Genomic DNA, 18,538 nt, shown 5'->3' on the forward strand with positions numbered 1-18,538 from the left:
CCCATTACACGGCTCCTACGAAAGTCAACCAAGCAAAGCAGGCATCACTGGTCCGCCCCGAGGACGTGCCTCTGCCCTTGAAGCTCACAACCCTACCAGTAGAGACGGTCCTCTGCCACTTGCTGTCCCGCTGATTCAGAAAAGGCCTCTGAACGCTGGCAAACCTGGTGCCCGGAACCTGTCTGATTAACACTCTAGATACAAGTCCTTCGGGTCTGGCAGCACAGGCCAACCGAGTCCCAAACCAGTTTATTAGTTTAACCGAAAGGTGAACAGATGCTGGAGATGCAGAAAGACAAGCGTGCAAGCAGCTGGGGACAACATCCAGCTGTCTGCCCAGGAGCAAAATCAAAACAACTGAAGTGGAATTAAATAAACAAGGCCATGTTTTACCCACTCGGACTTCCACTGTCTTTTTTAAAAAATGTAAATATATATATATATATATTTTACATTGCAGTATATAAATCTAGGCTCTACATATACAGTATAATTACACAGGGTGAGCACATGGTCATAACATGTATGTCTTGTGAGCTACACCCTAAACCAGGGCAATAGCTCTGCATTGATTTTTTGACCTTGACCCCCAAGAAAGCCAGGCGGAGGCTAGGTTTCCCTCAGTCTTCATGATGGTTGTAACCCTTGCCAGCTCCCCTCCATGCACAGAAGTAAAGACTCCCAAACGAAAGAAGAAAGTGCCTTCTGACAATTAGTTGAAAACTAACTTGCCTCCACGTTCCAATCCAGCCTCCTAGAAACACCAGGGTAGTGTCAGAATGTTCAACAAGGGAATCTGATGACTTCCTGGCTCTCTCTTTGGTCCACTGCCACACACCTTTGAGCTTTTCCCGGTGTTTCTTGTTCATACAGCTATTTACATAACACAAACGCTATATAACCTTTGGGGCTATAGTACAGGGTTAGGAAAGAAATTCCCTGTTACAATCTGGACAGCATATTCTGGTTTCATTCTCTTTATTTTTGGAATAAAAACCTGCATTTGGAGAAAAATAATTAAAAAGGGACAATAATTTGAAAGTGCTTTTTATACATGTCCGCTCCCTCACATATGGCTTATTTCATTCAAGCCCCAGCATAGCTCAGAGTATGGTGCCATTACTGCTGAAAAACCAACATTAACAGCGTGGCTAGGAGAGCAAGCGTGGGACGAGAGAGGAAGCTGCTCCCATCTACCAGAAGGGGCGGGGACAGCATCCACCGGCCCCTCCCTCCCTGTGACTTGAGCACAGGGATGCTCCAAAAGTGAAGATGGAAACTAGTCACTGTTAGTCAACGGGGGACATTTTCTAAGGGGTTATTAGCAGGGGGTGGGGAGTCACTGCTCAGAAATCTTTCACGGGCTTGAAATGGTTGCATGTAGTCAATTGCAGCAGAAATGTTTACACCTGAGGGACAGATTGCACAGAAGGTAGAGGTACAAGGCTCCAGATTGCAAAAGACTGAACGCACACTTTTACGTGCAAAGGGCAGTCCGAGGGTGGTGAGTGGGTTAAGACAGAGACCAGTCCAGGTGAGTCGCTGTTTCTCTGCGCTTTCTTCTCTGGCTGAAAGGTTACAGAAGACCGGGGTACTTGTGCAATAATGATTGTGGTCTGCTTTTTAGGAGAGAACGCAGAAGCACTACAGGGTTTCCGGGAATTGGAACAAGCTCCTGTTGACCCTGGGGACATTGTGATGGGGACCAGCAAGGCACGCAGGCCTCTGAAGCTCCAGCAGACACCGGCAGAGGGCAGAGACCACTGACCCATCCGAACCTTTTCATGTGGTCTTTCATGCAGCCCGTGGCCACTCCAGCCTCTGCAGTTTGGTCACCTGGTGGCTTGTGAGAAAGTAATCCTGTCCCTTTACAAAGACAGAGCTTAGGTGTGTAATACTGACATGAAGAACACTCGGCGTCCACAGTCTGAGACCAGGTTCTCGGTCCCTTTTGTTTCCCTGTAAAAAGTGACCTCAACTTCCTGGGCCATTGTGCAAATTGGTTTTTCCATAGTCCAGAATATCCTATATAGTCCTTCTGGTATATCTACACACACACACACACACACACACACACACACACACACGTATATATATTTTAAGATATGGACCGTTTTGTATTCACTCCCAGGTCTAAGAGCATCAGTGAGCCATTTATCCTTTAATGTCAAATTCGCTTCCACTGTCCCCCAGAGTGCTCTCTCTACACTCTGTAAATATCTGTCGCTGTCACCAATGGTCCTCAGCACTCGTGGTGGTTGGCTCAGCCTCACTCTGCCTTGGGCAAGCAGGGGTGTGCTGTGCCTTTCAGAGGGTGATCTTGCTGTGCCTGTTACTCCAGCATCCCCGCTTAGCTGTCCTGGGCAGCGTCAAGCTGGTCCGACTGCGCAGCCTCACCTGCTCTTCCACTGAGTTCTTTTTTCGTAAAATGAAATCAAAGTTCACTTGGCTGTTCATGGCATAAAAGACGTTTGCAGAGTCTGGGATCACCAGTTCTAGGAAAGAGAAGGAAACAGCAGCTGGTCAGTGCGGCCAGTTCTGCCCTGGCCCGAGGCCTGGATGGAGTCTTTGTTCCTTGACTATAACCTAGACCAGGCAATGTGGACAGTTCCTCGTGACGGGTCCCCAAACCGTGATGCCTATCTGAAAGGAAGCACATGGAGTCAGAGTTCCTCCCATGAACCTAACTATTCAAATACAGAATGTTAAAGCCTCAAGAAGGTGCAGGAGTAGAGACACCAAGGACAGGAGGGTCCCAGGACCACAGAGTGAGAATGAGAACCCAGGCTTCCCACAGCCCGAGGGAGTCCAATTACTTCAACAAGACCTACAGCAATTGTCAGACACCTTTACTTGGATTAAACTAAGATACTTTCGGCATAATTCCGAGTCAAACGAGTTATTTATTCTTCTTGGGTCACTGCTTTGTCCAGAGTTTGTTTGCCTTTCAACACCAAACAACATCCACATAAGACAGTACATGCCATTAATTTTTAAGCAATAGTCAAATTCAGTGATGCCCAGCTAAACACCTGCAATTTATAAACCAGGGGAATACTAAATTGTGTCAATGAAAAGTTGTTTGATTCTGCTTTAAAGACCACAGAATAAAATGGGCAGATGTGGACACTGGGCTTTGTGGATGTGAGGTCAGAAAAGAAAGTGGCAGGGGCTGCTGGCTGCACACCTGGGTGAAGTGAGCTTCCGGTGAACGCCTCACAAGATCAACAGGCTCTCCCAGACTGGTGCATGGTGTCCAGGGAGCCACAGGGACTAACACCCCAGTCTTCCCACTCACGCTCGCCTGTTTTGGGATCATGATAATTGTTCTCCCGTCTCTAGAGCAGTGAGCATTTCTGCAAAGCTCTTTCTGGTACATTATTTATGGTGATTTCATAATTGCCCTATACTATACTAGCGACCAGAGAGGGCATTTCTCTCCAGGGAGCTGATTAAGAACTTTGGCCGGTACCACTCAGCTCGGGGCAAAGCTAAGCCCGGGTTTCCCTCTTTGAGCCGCTGGGTCCACAGATCCACTGGCCTCCTACGCCGCAGCCACATGCTACCGTTCAACGGACCACATTGGGGATTTATCACTTAAACTGTAACTGCATTTAGGTATTGCAACTGCCAGTCAGCGGACAGCTCCACCTGAAAAGGGCTCGCTTCATAGGCACAAGGACCTGAACTTCATTCCCAGAGCCTGCACTTAAATAAAATAAAATAGCTAGATTTGGAGCTGGAGAGATCTCGTGAGGTTAAAGAGCACCCGGGTTCTATTCCCAACACCAATAACCACCTGTAACACTAGTTCCAGAATTAAAAACCAAAACAAAAATAATCAAACAACAACCAAAACCCAAACTCTGGCACAGTGACATTAGCGCTTCCAGGTCAGACAAGGCCGAGAATCACAATGTCAAAGATGTGCGTGAGGACCCGCCCAGATCCAACAGGTTCCATGTGGTTCCCTCTGGTGACACGCAGAGACTGCTCGTGAGAATGTACTTCTCATGGGGAACCCAAACAGTGGACAAGAGGAATCCTACAGAAAAGCGCAGGAACAACAGCAAGCAAGCGTTGGGGGCGGGTAGCAGCTTGAAACACTTGATGCCAGGATAAGGTGATATGCAGCTTGTCAGCCTGGCACACCTAGAAATCACCAGCAGGGGGCATGAGAGACAGGTCAGTGAATATGAGCGCCTGCTGTGTAGAAGCAGGAGGGCTCCCCTGGGCTTGCTGGCCACCAACCTTGCTCCAGGCTGAGAGACAGTAGGACACATTTTTACCCACCTGGCCACACATGTGCGCACACACACACACACACACACACACACACCTGTGCACTCATACAAATATATGCATATGTCCCTGCCAGCACTAGGAGCCAATGGAAGTATTACATGCCCTCTCTGCTGTCAGCAGTGAAGCTGAGAGTGTGCGGGCAGTGCCTGCCATCCACGGAGAGCATGCCTACCTTTGTCCTCCGAGATGACCTGCACCAGCTCATACTCCTCGGCTGGGTCCGACTCCAGATTGTGCTTTGACATGGCTCTCTGGATCACAGCGGGGGTTTTATCCTGGCTTGTCAACTGCAGAGACCACAAACACATTTGTAATGTGCTAGGCTCGTGGTTCCTAAGCTCCTGACCTCTGACCTTTGCTGTCATGTAGGTCACTAGGAAGGACAGAGTAGGTGGCATAAGAAGCTTCTGGGTGGCGGGAAGAAGCGCCAGACTCCTGAGAGCTAGTACTGCTTCTGAGTAGGTGAAAGATGGCGGACGGTGGTCACGGGGCCACCTCACTAAAACGAGGAAGACTACTACCTACCATCCTACCCCAGTGAGTTCCCAAATAAGAGAACATATATGAACGATGGACAACGGGAGACATTCTGAGCCCTGGGCCAATGACATCTTCATGTGTCAGCCTAACGCTAGGACATTAATTGACAGCCAACAGAAAGAAATGGATATAGTTCTGTCCACTGGCACTGCAGAAAGGGACAAGACACTATGACCAGCAAACCGTCCGCTAGAGAAATGAAAACCCACGTCCACAGAGGACTCCTGAGCCACGGGACGAGAATAAACTAAGAACTCAAAACTGCAACAGTGGGGAAGACTCTCGAAAATGCACCGAGTAAGAGACAAAGTATGGCATTAACCATGAACCCTTGTCTGTGGCTTTAGAGAACCAGCCTCAGGCTTAAGGGGACTGACTGGTGGAAGGGCCCAGGGAGTCTTGGTGTGGCTTCATTTGGCTTGAGGTGGCAGACAGACAGATATATACACAGAGACTTTTAAAACTCAAAGAACTGAACATTAAAGTCTGTAACTAAATGTGAATCACACATCAATAAAAATCAGCTTCTAATTAAAGCACAAATGTAATGTTCATCCTCAAGTCTGGGTTCCGTCGTCCTTATCTCGGCCTGAAGGTTGATTCTGAGCATAAGCTTGGATGGCATGAGAAAAGAACATGTGTGTGTCATGTGTGACATCTTTAAAGGCCAGAGAACTGAAGAACTCAGGGTATGCATATTTTAAAAGAAAATCTGTTCTCACTAGGAGCAGATTGGTGGAGCTCGGTGTGCACGGGTATGTGCACACACACACGGGGGGGGGGGGGTGAGGGAGAGAGGGGGGAGGGAGAGAGAGAGTGGGCTTGATTTCCTTAGGGCTAAGATGCCTCCCTCTGACCCTCTTGGCAGCTGGCGTTTGGGATTCAATAACTAGCAAATAAGGGTTGAATAGATTTATCTAATACTAAAACATCTGTCTTCTATACTTACAAGGAAGGAATTGGTGAACACAAAAATTTTAAAAGAGGAAACTATTATTTAGCAATATAAAGAAAATTATCTCCAAATAGAACCAAAGTAGACTGGTAGTGTAATGTTGAAGGGGAAGGCCACTTGTGGGATAAATGTTAGGCTAAGATAAATTAGATTTCAGTTTAGAAATCAAGCCTTCCTCTTCAGCAAGAAAACCAGCTTACAGAATACTGGCAGTGGCCATGGGCTTTCCTTGGGTGTTCATTATTTTGTGGCACAAAAGCTACACAGAGGAACTGATAGTTACATTAGTATTAATAGCAGAGAAAGCTCCAGATTTCACCCTATGCAACATAAAGGGTCTCAGGAAGGGACAGTGACAGGGGCTGTTCTCCCAAAGGCAGTTCCTATTCCAAGGAAGGAAAACTCTGGGGACTCATCTATTTATATCTACTCAACACCAGGAGAGTGCATTCGATCCACGATGTCTCCTACAGGTACAGTTTTGTCCTGAGCACACTGGCGTGGGCACGGTCCACAGCAGTAACTGCTGGGTGCATGCATACATTTGTACTCTGATTCCAGACACTGTGGTCATGTAGGTGGCCCCCATCTTCAGGTTGGCCTATAGAACAGAAGCATTCGGCTAGAGTGTGCCCAAAATACAACTACTGCAGATGCCCTGGGCTCCCGGGGCTGCTGTTCCTCAAGAGCGTCTTTGTTAGCTACTCCCTTAAGGCACTGTCTGAGCCTCACCACATGCTTGTTCCCACGCGATGGGGTAACACACTACTGGACTCCAACACCAACCCTGCATCACCCATGCTTCTGACAGTACTAAACAGTGTTATTTGGATGTCCCTGAAACCTCTTCCTCTGGTAACTTCACCGGCCACTGGCCACCAGATGGCCCCAGATCCTCCCTCTTCCATGGAAATCCTCCCTCTTCCTTACTCTCCACAAGTTACCAAATGGCTGGTAACAGGATGAATGGCTCTAAAAGTAAAACCTCACTTTCCCTATCACCTTGAGCCCAGCGTCCTCGTTCAAGGCCTTATCATCCCCTGCATGAAAGAGGGGAGCAGCTTCCCCGGCTTGCTGCCCACTCCACAAGGCTAGTTACGCTTCTCACGAATGAACCTGATCGTTTCTTAACAGGAGGCCTTCAGTGAGACCTTACTGCCTGTACAATTAACACAAAGTCCTCCACCAAGGTCAGCAAACCACTTCCAATCCAGTCTGGCATCTGTTAGGATGTCATTTAGTATGTGACCTCTCTCTTCCATCCAAGTTCTTTGAAGATCAATGAGTCTTGCTCATCTCCCTCTCCAAAGCCCAGGCCGGTACCTAGTGAGGACACATCCTCAGTGATTACTGTATTCAATGTCGGACCAGCAAAGGTTAGAAGGCAATGACTCGGCCCACTTATGGCACACCTAGGCCTCAGTTTTCAGGCAAATGAAGAAGACATGGAATTTATTGTAGATTTTACTACAGAGAATATTTTTTCTTCTCTCTCTCTCCCTCTCTTCCTCCTCCCCCTCTCTCTAGTGCATGACAGGCTCTGCAGACTAAGAAATTTAATCACCTAACACAAGGCCTTACACAGTTAAGGTTATCCCCATGAGAGGCCGTGTATGTATTCCAGAAAGACAACCATCTAATGCAGTTTTTCTAAGAAGCACATAAAAACTCAATTCTATTTACTGATGAAGTGTAGCTACTTTCCTACTCAAACTGCACCTCCGCCTTAATCACCCACTTCAGGAGCTCAGCTTGGTCCAGATGGCTAAGGGGGAAAGCTTAGTCACCAGGAGCTACACTACTGAGAAGGCGTGTTAATTTGGTAGTCAGTGCAACCGTAGGAAGAGTTCCAGGAAGGCGTGTGAAGCAACAGCATCCACCCTGGACTGTCCCACGGTTACCCACACTGAGCATCATGAAATGAGACCCCCAACCTCCAAGAATAGGTTTAAACAATTCTTAAGATGTCAAAACTATATCCTATAGGTGCCTGTGCCATTACGTTGCTGTTTTTCATGCTGGTTTTGTGTGCATGTGCAGACAGGTGTGACAGACCCGCCCCGGCAGGACGGCGCCTTACCATGATGCTCTTGTACATGTTGCCGTTGTTGTCTTCCACACTGATGCGGATGATGCAGGTGTCCTCGTTCTGCTGATTGTAAACAGGAGGCAGGACTGTGGAGGTGATGGACGTCACGGAGACAGAGCGCTTGTGGATTTTCGGGTTGTTGTTGCAGGTTGGAGGGGAGGACAGGGGGTTGATTAGGGACGACATCCCTGAGGAACTCGTGTCCATGGAGTGGATGGAAGAACAGGAGGAGGAGGACTCAGAGAGCTGGAAGAGTGAGCACATGCCCAGAGGAAAACATTAGAACCTTCACACACACACACACACACACACACACACACACACACACACACACACACGCCATGGGCTCATGGCTCATGCGACTGTCAGTGACTCAGTGTGAACTCACTCTGAATCCAAGAAAGGCACAGTGGTTCTTCAATGGCCTGTTCTTAGTTGTCCCTATAAAGGTGACCAGGAGATGGCAGCAGATTCCAGACTACACACGCCCTATAGCCTGCGTTTACAGATGCTCGGAAGCCTTTGTAAGAGCTCACGGATTCTCACCAACAGTCCTCAGTGCCGCCTCGGAGAACACTCTGCCCTGGCTACTTCACACCCAGCTTTGTAGTAGGAGATAAATGTCCTCATGTTTAGAAGCATCTAAGATAAGGACTACAGCTTATGTGGTTCTGCTGGGAGGGCCTCAGAGATCACCTGACTCCTATGTCAAACAGAGAAGCCGGAGGCCCAGGGAACACTGGCCCCTGGTCCATCCAGCCAGTCACACCACTACCAGGACCAGAGCGCTCCAGGCATGGTGCAGCTATGACAAGTGCGCTCACTTGGGCCCGAGCCTTGATCCCCTCAGCGCTGAGCCTGCCCATTAGCTTACACTCACCTTTCCCACTTAGGTCACACTTGCAGGGTGGTGAGAGAGGGGCATTAAAAACCAGCATCATCAAAACCAGGGCCGAGAGCAGTGAGGCAGCAAAACCAAGGCACAGCCCCTGAGTATCTCCGCCACTTTCCTCATTGCTGCTAGGACTGCGGCATCTACCTTACAATCTACATCAAGGCCATCTGAGAGGTGTGTGCTGCAATGTCCTTCGCCCAGTGACTGAATATTTAAGATCCAACAAATGTTAATCACCAGACAAAGAGATACTTAAAAGCATCAGGGTGTGTTCCTGACATAAAACTATTAAACTGAACCGTTCAAACATCAATGGTTACAGAAAAAAGTATGTGTGTGTGTGTATGTGTGTGTGTGTGTTTAATATTCAGAATGAGTTAAGCTGGATTATATTATAATAATCCTATAAAATATTCTAGAAGTCATTAAAACTCACTATTAACTACTTCTATATAAATCTGCCATTCCACAGAAACAAATTAAATTTAGCTTTCTGATAATGTGGCTTCTAAAAAAATATAGGGACTATGTTAGCTGTAATTTCTCAGGGTTGCTTCTCCCTGTGGCATCCTCTGTTAAGGGTTCTTCCATGGGTGTTCTATTTGGCCAGCAAGCTACAGTGCCAATTCTAATATGTCGTGTCTGCAGTGGAACTGCTGTGATACCGTTTAGCCATGTGTTGCTGGTGTTTGGAATTCTTCTTCTGTTTCCAAGTGACTCGGAGTGGATAATTTTAACAGCATTATCTGGCCTGCAAGTCTATCAGCCAGGAAGGTCTGTTCTCCAAATGCTGTTTGAATTTTTTTCACTTTCACTCCCTTTTCCCTTGGGCTCTCCGTGATCCTAATAACATTCATAGTTGAGGTGATAACGCATTAGGGTGGTGAGCTCACATGAGTCATAAAGGGAGCATCTGATGGGCCCCCACCCTCCTTCCAAGAATTTAAGTGGCAAGGAGCACTCACAAAGTAACTGCTCACAAGTGACGATAGAGTGAATACAGAGAGGAATGCGAGTCACACTTTACTTTGAAAGAAAACAACCTCATGTGGGAGAGCAAGAGAGACCTCTCGGAGGCCGCTGGGGGGGCTATCACAGGACACCAGGTTATGACTATGGAAGACATCCAGGCTCATGTGGGATTTCCTGGGTAACGTACAGGGATCTTGCAGCACATTCATCTTTAAGTTTGTAGAAACCTGGCTCTGGGAAAGATTCATGTAAAAATATATAGATGTAACCTATGAGAGAAATTATCAGACAAAAAGCAGAGTTGTGGCAACAGCAGCATGTGCAGGATTACAAAGACCCTGTGCTTGTGTGTATGCGCGTGTGCATGCATGTGGGTTTGTGTGTGGTGTGTGTGTGTGTATGTATGTGTGTGTGTGTGTGTGTGTGTGTGTGTGTGTGTGTGTGTATGCTGCTGGGACAGAGCCCAAAGCTGTGTTCATGTTACTTATAAACTCTACCAGTGAGCTGCATCCTCGGCCCGAATCCTCATGGTTTCCTAGGGTAACATGGTCTTACTCTACTGCACCAACAGTCTGAGCAGGGGTGAGAAGGTGTGTGGGCAGCACAGCCATGCTCACTTCTGTATGACCCCAGATTATGGGGCCCGTTAATCATTAGACCCTGTGAAAAAGTGGACAAGTGTGACCTCACTCGAGATTTTTTAAAATGTATGTGTTAAAATCTCTGCATGTGAGAGGAAAAGAGGTGTGTGTGTGTGTGTGTGTGTGTGTGTGTGTGTGTGTATGTGCAGGTATGTATATGCCGGGGCACACACATGTAGAGGAGAGAGAGTGACCTCAGGTGACAGTTGCTGCCCTCTGCCTTGTCAGGGACAGGTTGGTCATCATTTTGTACATATGCCAAGAACTTCTGAGAGGCTCCTGTCTCAGTAATTCTGAGTAGTTCTGGGATTCCAGGTGGACATACCTATCTGGCTTCTTGTACTTTGAAGGAATCTCAACTCGGGGACTTAAATTTGTGTGACAAGTGCTTTATCACTCAACCGTCTACTTCTGGAGAATGACAACATTCTGGGTTGTGGATACATGGTTTTTAGCTGTCTGCAGCATTTTCCCTTCAGCTTATGAAACACAGTGAACTGTAACTGCCCTGGGCTCCAGTCACGGCAGAGCTGACCTCTCTGAGCGGCCCATAAGGAGGCTGAAGGAGATATTTTGTCTTACTTGTTTGTGCAGCCATGAGGAATGAATTGGATGAGGATCCCACTGTCTATTTCCACTGTGGGACACTAGCTCACCATTACCAAATCCTTACCCCACTGAAGACTGCGCCCTCTGCCCTGTGACTTGTTTCCCGCTTCCTCCCAGTGAAGCCAGATCCTCCCTCCCCAGTTCGGTTATTTATGCTGGATGGGACCACATGATAGCTTCTGGCAATGGAATGCTAGTTAGTAGGTATGACCAAGAAAAGGCTCTCCCTGCGCGTCTCTACAGGGCGAGGCTTCTTCCCCTCCCTCCAAACAGTTCAGCATGCTGGGAGGATGTTCTGGAAAGCTTATTTCTCCAGATAAAGAAAGGACAGGTAACTGGTTTTGGGCTAAAACTGTGGTGTAGGGCCAATCCCAAAGTAGCCAGACCCCAAGAAACATGGAGGTTGTTCTGCCTTGTGGAGTTTTAGAGAGCTTCCCTGGGTGGCGGGCCGAGGGGCACTCGTGGGAAAGTAAGACAGTGCACGGCACCAAAAAGCTGCCATGCATCCAAGTCCCGCGCTTTGTTCCCGCTTGGGAAATCCCCTATCTTTTGACTAAAGTATAGTTATTTTATGGGCCATAACCATGTTTCCAGGGATAAACAAATATCCCCTTAGTACTTGTATCTCTTTCTCTTGGAACTCTGGCTCTGATGTACTGAAACCTAGACACAGACATTGTTCAAGTGGCAAGCAGCAGGTCGGGGACGGCAGCAGGAGGGAATTATGGGAAAGCTGAGTGTGTACCTTCTTCTGAGGCTCATCTGGTGTGTCCATGGGAGTGATGGAGCCCTCCTCGGCCTCTGAGTGGTTTGACTCACAGGAGGACACGCTGACCGAGTCCATGCTCTCACCAGAGCTCCCGCTGGCTGTGGACTTGGGCTGCTCTTTGGTGGGCGTGCTCCCGGGGATGAGTTCAGACCCCAGAAACAGTCTGCAGGAGACAGAATGCCAAACATCCAGGCTGTTACAAACCCAGAACCTATGACTGACCGAAGAATGTGTGCCAATTAAGCCCTTAATGCTTTTCAATCATGTATGTTCTCATATAAGTATTTTTTAAAAAATACTATACTGTTTCTAACAAATACTAGTTGTCCCAGTAGATTCTGTCCAGCCTCAAATGACACATAAGTTGTTTAACTGATGCAGCCAGAGTCCTTCTAAGTCCTTGGTCCCCATCTTTTAGCAGTCAATGGACTGCTGTGACGGTCAGAATACCAGCACCCCACCCTTTATTGCTTCCAAGCCCAAAATGAACTTTGTGAAGCTGGAAAAGGTGGGTGTGCTCTGAATAAGAAGCCAAGGACGAACACTTCTGCTTTGAGCCATCTGGCAAACTAAAATAGCCCGAACCCTTCTCTTAGGTAAGAAATATTAAAACCTCTTTTGAGCTGAGCTGGTAAGCTGTAAGGGAAATCCCTACAGGCCAGGCCTTACAGAAAGGGGAACTGAAAATCGGAAGCGGATGAGCTATTTCTGCAGCTGCTCTGGTTGGGAAACACAAGGTATGAATGTTGGCAAAACAGTCATTGTTTAAAAAAATTAATTAAACATAATAATGGGGTTCCGTTGTCATTCCCATACATGTATACAGTATGACCTGATCGTGGATTTAACAAACATTTGGTACCGTGAAATGGGGGCTCTGCTTACCAAAATAAAGTGGATAGAACCTAATCTCATATGAAGCCAGGCACTCAAAGAGCTTTACCCTCAGTAAGGATATAGGCACAGGAGACACAGGGAGGTCTGTCTGTCCTAGCTTGAGTCTGTACAGAAGAAACAATGACTCTATGCATGACGGACCAGATGGGCAGGAAGCCATGGAAATGAGGCTAAGGGAAAGTCCTGCATGCGTGTAAGAGGAGAGCCAGGAGACAGTGAGACTGGAAAGGGGGACAGACAGATGCAGTGCCCAAGAAGATTCCAGAACTGCTGAGCCACAACCCACTGATCCAGGAAGCACTGCACCCTCCATTCAGGAAGATAACCGATATGTCTGCAGGCAGCGACTGGGCTGGGACGTGTCGAGGTGGACTGCTTGGCCTGCGCTACTTGACCAGGGAGAACTGGCCAATAGGCCCTAAGGACTGTCCTTGTTGGCCTCTGGCCAATGCAGGTAACGTCACCAGAAGGATCGGTCTCAAGTTTGTAAGTGAAGGGATCTGCGTGAGGAAGAAGCTTCTAGAACTAAGACCTGCCTTCTCTGATTCCTCAAATGCTGAAGACCAGCTCTGCCGAGCAGAGCAGGACTCAAGCTCCTGCTAGAGAGACTAGTGCAGAAGCCTGGATCAAAAAGCACAATGTTCACTCCCTTCCTCCTCTCCCTTCATCTTTCCAGATGGTAAAACCTCCGTAAACTCAGCTCTGAGCCGAAGCTGGGTGTGTGCTCTGATCTTCCCGTTGTAAGTTCATGATCCACTGTTTCCGTACTTCGGTTTCCTGGGCTCTGTGACTGCAGCTAACTATAGAAACTTTCCTTCATCGAGCTGTAGATTTTATAAACATACGCACTGCTCCTATAACAGCCCTAGCTTCCGGCTCACCTTGCCCGTTCTAAACACGTTCACTGATCACTTACTCCGTGTGAAGTAGCATTTACAGTCTACAGACTCCAAGTGAATAAAGCCCAGGCTTATCTCCGTGGCGTTTACACTGTACAGACACATACAGCACACAGTAGGGTGGAAGAAGTTCAAAGACAGAAGACAACCAAGAGAGGGTGCCGAGGAGAGGTGACATGAAGGGCTAGAGTGGCCACCACGTTTGTCACGGAAAGGAAGTGAGAAAGTGAGCCAGGTGGCTCTTTGGGAGAAACATTAGTAGAGCGGAGGTAACTAAAACTAACTGCCTGATGTGTGCAGAAAGGCCCTGAGGTAGCTGAAGTGCAAAGGGTAAACCTGGAAAGGGGACAGGCAGACGGAGACAGGCCGACCGACCGGGTGGTGCTGATGCTGTGGGGTGGTCCTGTAGCTAGTCTAGGGCCTCTGGATTCTATCCAAACAGAGTGAGGTCTCTCAGAGTTGAGCACAAAAGGCCTCCTCATCTACCGTACATGATGAACAATGTTTCTATCCCGGCAGTGATTACTCTAAACTAAGAAACAGCCCACAGGAGTGAAATGAACAGAGGAGAGCCCACCACCACATCTCTCAGGACAACGCATTCTGGACAACATCGGAGGAAGCTGGTCAGGAAAAAGAAGGCCATTTCCAGCCATCGGAAGGGCTACTGTGAAGGCCCTGAGCAGGCGACAGCCTGGTGCGTTTTAAGGTTTGGCTAGAAGACTGGCGTGGTGAGTCTTGGTGAACCAGAGCAACTTCTGTAAGTGAGAGAAGGTTGGGAGTAGATCCCATAAGGCCGAGTAAACTAGGACCTCTAGAGTTGAGACTTTATTTCAAAATAAAACCATTGGTGTTTTTTAAAAGTGGTATAATCTATTGTTCAATGGGTCACCAGGCTATTGAGTGGAGAATGAACTGTTGGGACAGGAGGACAGACAGCTGACAGCAAGACTGTCACCAGAGTGTCCGGGGGAGGGATGGATGGACCTAATGAGCCGCTTGAGTGCAGGACAGAAAATGCACCCTTTAAGTGAGCATTCAGAGCTGTGAAGGGGGAGGGGGACTCACAGGCTCAGCCTCTTCACCATGCTCTTCCGAGGCTTAGGGGAAGTGGTGTTGGCGTCGGCAGCAGCTTCAATCTCACAGGAGAGGGCATAGCTGAGAAAGACGGGGAGGTCTGAGGTCAGTATTTAAGCACAGAACAGATTCCTGACTCATGTGATTTATTGGAATACTGGATTTAGAGGAAGGTTCTGCATGTCCAAAGTAAAGCTGTGGACTGTGGAGTCCTGGCACCGAGGATCAGTGGGAGCTTGCTGATGGCCACGTTTGATAATTATACAGTGCGTACCTCCCCTCCTCTGTTCACAGACAGATGGACAGATGGACAGAGCCTGTTCAGCTCTGCAGGCTTCAACATGAGGACGTGTGACACTGGCAAGAGCTGAAGCCGACAGCAGCCTGCCCCTCGATCATTCCCATCCCACCCCAGGGCTGGAGGGACGGTGGAGTGGGGACAGCCACCTTCCCTCTATGGATCACCCCGCCCTTTCTGCTTCCTCCTCGCTATGTGACTGTGTCCATAGACACATTATGTTGTTTTCTAACATTATGTTAGAAAAGCCAAAGAAGGTGCTTTTGTAAACATCTAACCTTTGGGGAATAGACATATGAATTATATTAGTTATAAAAAATATATATATAGTTACTGACATTAGCTCTAATGGCCCAAACTGCCTCAATTAAAAATAGCCCTGCTCCAGATATCGAATGCTAACTGATCCAGCCACCAGAGGAGTTTGTACTTTGGAGTCTCTTGTGGGAGCCTGAGGCTGTAGCTAGCACAGGTGCAGGCTGGGGAGGTATGTGGTCATGACGCCGTCACTCCAGCATCTCAAAGTTAGGGAGTAGCCAGGCTGACCTGTCATGACTAGTTATAGTACCCCTCAAAGCATCCAAGTCTCAAAATGGCAAATACTTATTGGCTGTTTATTTCCCTCTTCTTTATGATAAATCTTCAAAGAAAATCTCAGGTCTACCTCAGGCATCAGCAAACTTCCTCTGAATCATGGAGAGATAGTATTTTAGGCTGTGGGCCATGTGACCTGTCTTTACCGCATGAGAGCAACCATGGCTGTAAATGAGTAGGCTGTACTCCATTAGAGCGTTATTTATGAATCCTGAAATTTGAATTTCAAATGGCTACTTCTCAATGCCATATTCTTTTATTTTTTCCTTCTGCCACTTAAGAATGTGAAAGCAGGCAGCGGGCCACATATGGCCCACAGTCTAATCTGACAACCACCAGACTAGAGGGAAGGTCGGAACTCACTGGGCCAGTATCCAAGCCCTGGAATCAGTGTGCCTTTCTTTGCACATCAGCCAATGTTTTGAAAGCTCTGTCCTCTGCCCCAGCCATACCAGAGGCATCACTGGCCTCCACACACCCAGGCTGTCAGAACTCCAGGCCTTTACTCATGCCCCAATCTTGCTCTGTCTGGAAAGTTCTTCTCTAGCTCTTCTGGTGGTATCTCCCTGCCCAGCCTCCGTGGTAATATCTGCCAATCTTCCTGATGCCCCAGCACTTCCTGGCCAGTGACCTGCCCCTGCTCATAGGTCCACAGATCTTCACTCTATTTCAGACCCTACAACAGCCACCCAAGAACTGTCCAACAGACCCAGCGAGGTCCTGGCCACTACACGCCTCTTTCCGGGACCACCATTGCCCAGGACAGGTGACAGATAGGTCTGCCTACCTCTCCTCCTCTGTTAGAAGCTGCTGCCTCTGGAACCACTGGATGAACTTCGGGTCTGGGCTCATGCAGTAGCTGTTGCAGGCTGACTGAAGGAGCTTTATCTGGGCGATCACTTCAAATTCCTAGAGTGGACAGAAAACCGGGAGACTGAATAATAGGGTGAAGCAAATGTAAAGCTTTTTGATGTGGAACTGTAACCGTGATGTATGGAGAAAGCCACTGAAGAAGACTGCAATTCGGCTGCCTTAGAGAGTCAATGAGTAAGTCTTTCGGGGTGGGATACAGGTCAAGGGTAGAGGGCCTGCCTGGTGTTTACATAATGCCCTGGTTTTAATTCCCAGCACAAACAAAACTAAAATTTAAAATATGCATCACTTGAGCTCCTTAAGTCCGTGTATGCTTCCGTTCTCGACCCTCTCTTCTCCTTGAAGAAAGAGTGCATATAGATAAAACAAGCCACCCAAGGAAGCCAACTCATTGGTCACCAACTCAATTCATAATGGCACCTTCCTTCCTGCTTCCATTCTTGAATTTTTTTTTTAAATATAAGATCATGAAATATGTAAAACAACAACAAAGAAAAACCCAAACTTTTTTTCTACTTCTATTTCTTATTTTAAGAAAAAGAGAAATGAGTCAAAGCTCACGGCTCTTGTATCTTGTGCCTTCTCCAGCTCTTTCTCCTCAATAAATCCATGCTGGGACATGACAGTCTAAACAGTCCAGGGTCTCATAAAGCTGAATGTTTAGGTTTTCCAAATCCTTGGGTTTTTACTACTCCAGTAAACCATCTAACTAAACCTTCGAAAGCTTGCAAGAGAAGCAAGGACATAATTATGCCCCAAATTACGTATAGCTCTTCACATGTTCCAGGTCCCTTTCTAATGTCACAGTCATGACAAACTGTAGCTGTCGGCTTCACACTTAAACTCTGTAACTTCTCTGTCTTAAAAGGAAAGAGGGTAGTATCCAGGCTTATGCTGATATTAAAGGACCATAGGCAGTGCACTGTGGGAGCCTAACAGGATGGGACAGACGCAACTGGAGAGCTGGCAGAGTTGTTGTCCCTGTCTTTGAATCAGTGGTCTCATCCCAGTGCTAACTCAGAATATTTACCACACGCCACAGGAGGTTCAGTGGATGAGGGACAGAAAGCTCCGGCTGGTTCATGCTGGTATCCTGTTGCTGTGGAGTCTACCCAGCTAGCTTCTCTGCCCGGTGTCTGCATGACGGTCTTTGTTCCTTCATGTTTCCCTGGCCTCATAGGCTCAGACTAGACTCAGCCCCCCGTTTGCTTCTCTAAGAAAGTCTCCCCACCTCTGCTCTGAGCTTGTACAGATATATTATGGCTGCCTGCTCATCTGCCTGTCTCCCTCCTAGCCTGTAGGCTTCATGAGAGTAGACCTCTGGTTTTCCACAGCACAAGTTCCCAAACTCCCTGGTCAGGAACAACCAACCAGTGCTGGGAGTGTGGGTGGATGGACAGCCGGGTAAAGGACAGTGAGACCCTGCAGGGAGTCACCACACTCACTCGCTTTCCTTCCAAACCCTCAAGTGCCTATCTCATGTCCATGTGACACAAAATTATAGCAAAATTCACACTTAGAAAAGAAAACACAGTTCAGGAGGCTGGAGAGATGGCTCAGTGGTTAAGAGTACTGGCTACTCTTCTAGAGGTCCTGAGTTCAATTCCCAGCAACCACATGGCAGCTCACAGATGTCTATAACTTGTTTCAGGGGACCTGACTCCCTCACACATGTAGGCAGAGCACCAATGTATATAAGATAAAAGTAAATTATAAAACTAACAAACATATTGCAGAACCACTCTATCCCAGAAGGAGCAGGTTTGATATAGAACACCCTTCCTATACTGACAGGTAAGATAAAAGATAATCACCTACTTCTAGTAAGGACGCCATGTCCTTTCCTCTCCCAGACAGACCCACAGGCGTGGTCGTTTTGTTAATGTCATTCACTTTTAGAAACTTCTTAAGTAAACTTGGGGGTTTTTGTTGTTTTGGTTTTAAATTTAATTTTTTAATTAAATTTAATTTACCTGCACATGAGCACACACAAGGTGTGTACAACGTGGTATTTTGGAATACGTATTTGCTACGTAATGACTAAAACAAGCTACCCAATGCATGAACTGTTTCACATACTTTTTTGTAGAAGAATATTCCAAATATATTCTCAGCAGTGGTTTTA

At 47.5% G+C, this 18,538-nt stretch overlaps 1 protein-coding gene across 2 annotated transcripts in view; it reads right to left on the reverse strand.

Moving 5' to 3' along the window:
- Window positions 1–262: 262 nt before the first annotated feature.
- Window positions 263–18,538, reverse strand: part of RGL1 (ral guanine nucleotide dissociation stimulator like 1) — a 104,981-nt gene continuing 86,705 nt past the window's right edge. For both annotated transcript variants that reach the window (XM_080917862.1, XM_080917861.1), the window contains 6 exons: window positions 16,328–16,449; window positions 14,640–14,729; window positions 11,752–11,938; window positions 7,881–8,135; window positions 4,478–4,592; window positions 263–2,495 (listed from right to left, as the gene is read on the reverse strand). In XM_080917862.1, the coding sequence (XP_080773988.1) occupies window positions 2,308–2,495; window positions 4,478–4,592; window positions 7,881–8,135; window positions 11,752–11,938; window positions 14,640–14,729; window positions 16,328–16,449 (957 nt within the window). In that variant the 3' untranslated portion in view covers window positions 263–2,307. The remainder of the gene's footprint in view (window positions 2,496–4,477; window positions 4,593–7,880; window positions 8,136–11,751; window positions 11,939–14,639; window positions 14,730–16,327; window positions 16,450–18,538) is intronic.

This window comes from Micromys minutus (genome assembly GCF_963924665.1).
Source record: "Micromys minutus genome assembly, chromosome: 6".
Lineage (NCBI taxonomy): Eukaryota > Metazoa > Chordata > Mammalia > Rodentia > Muridae > Micromys > Micromys minutus.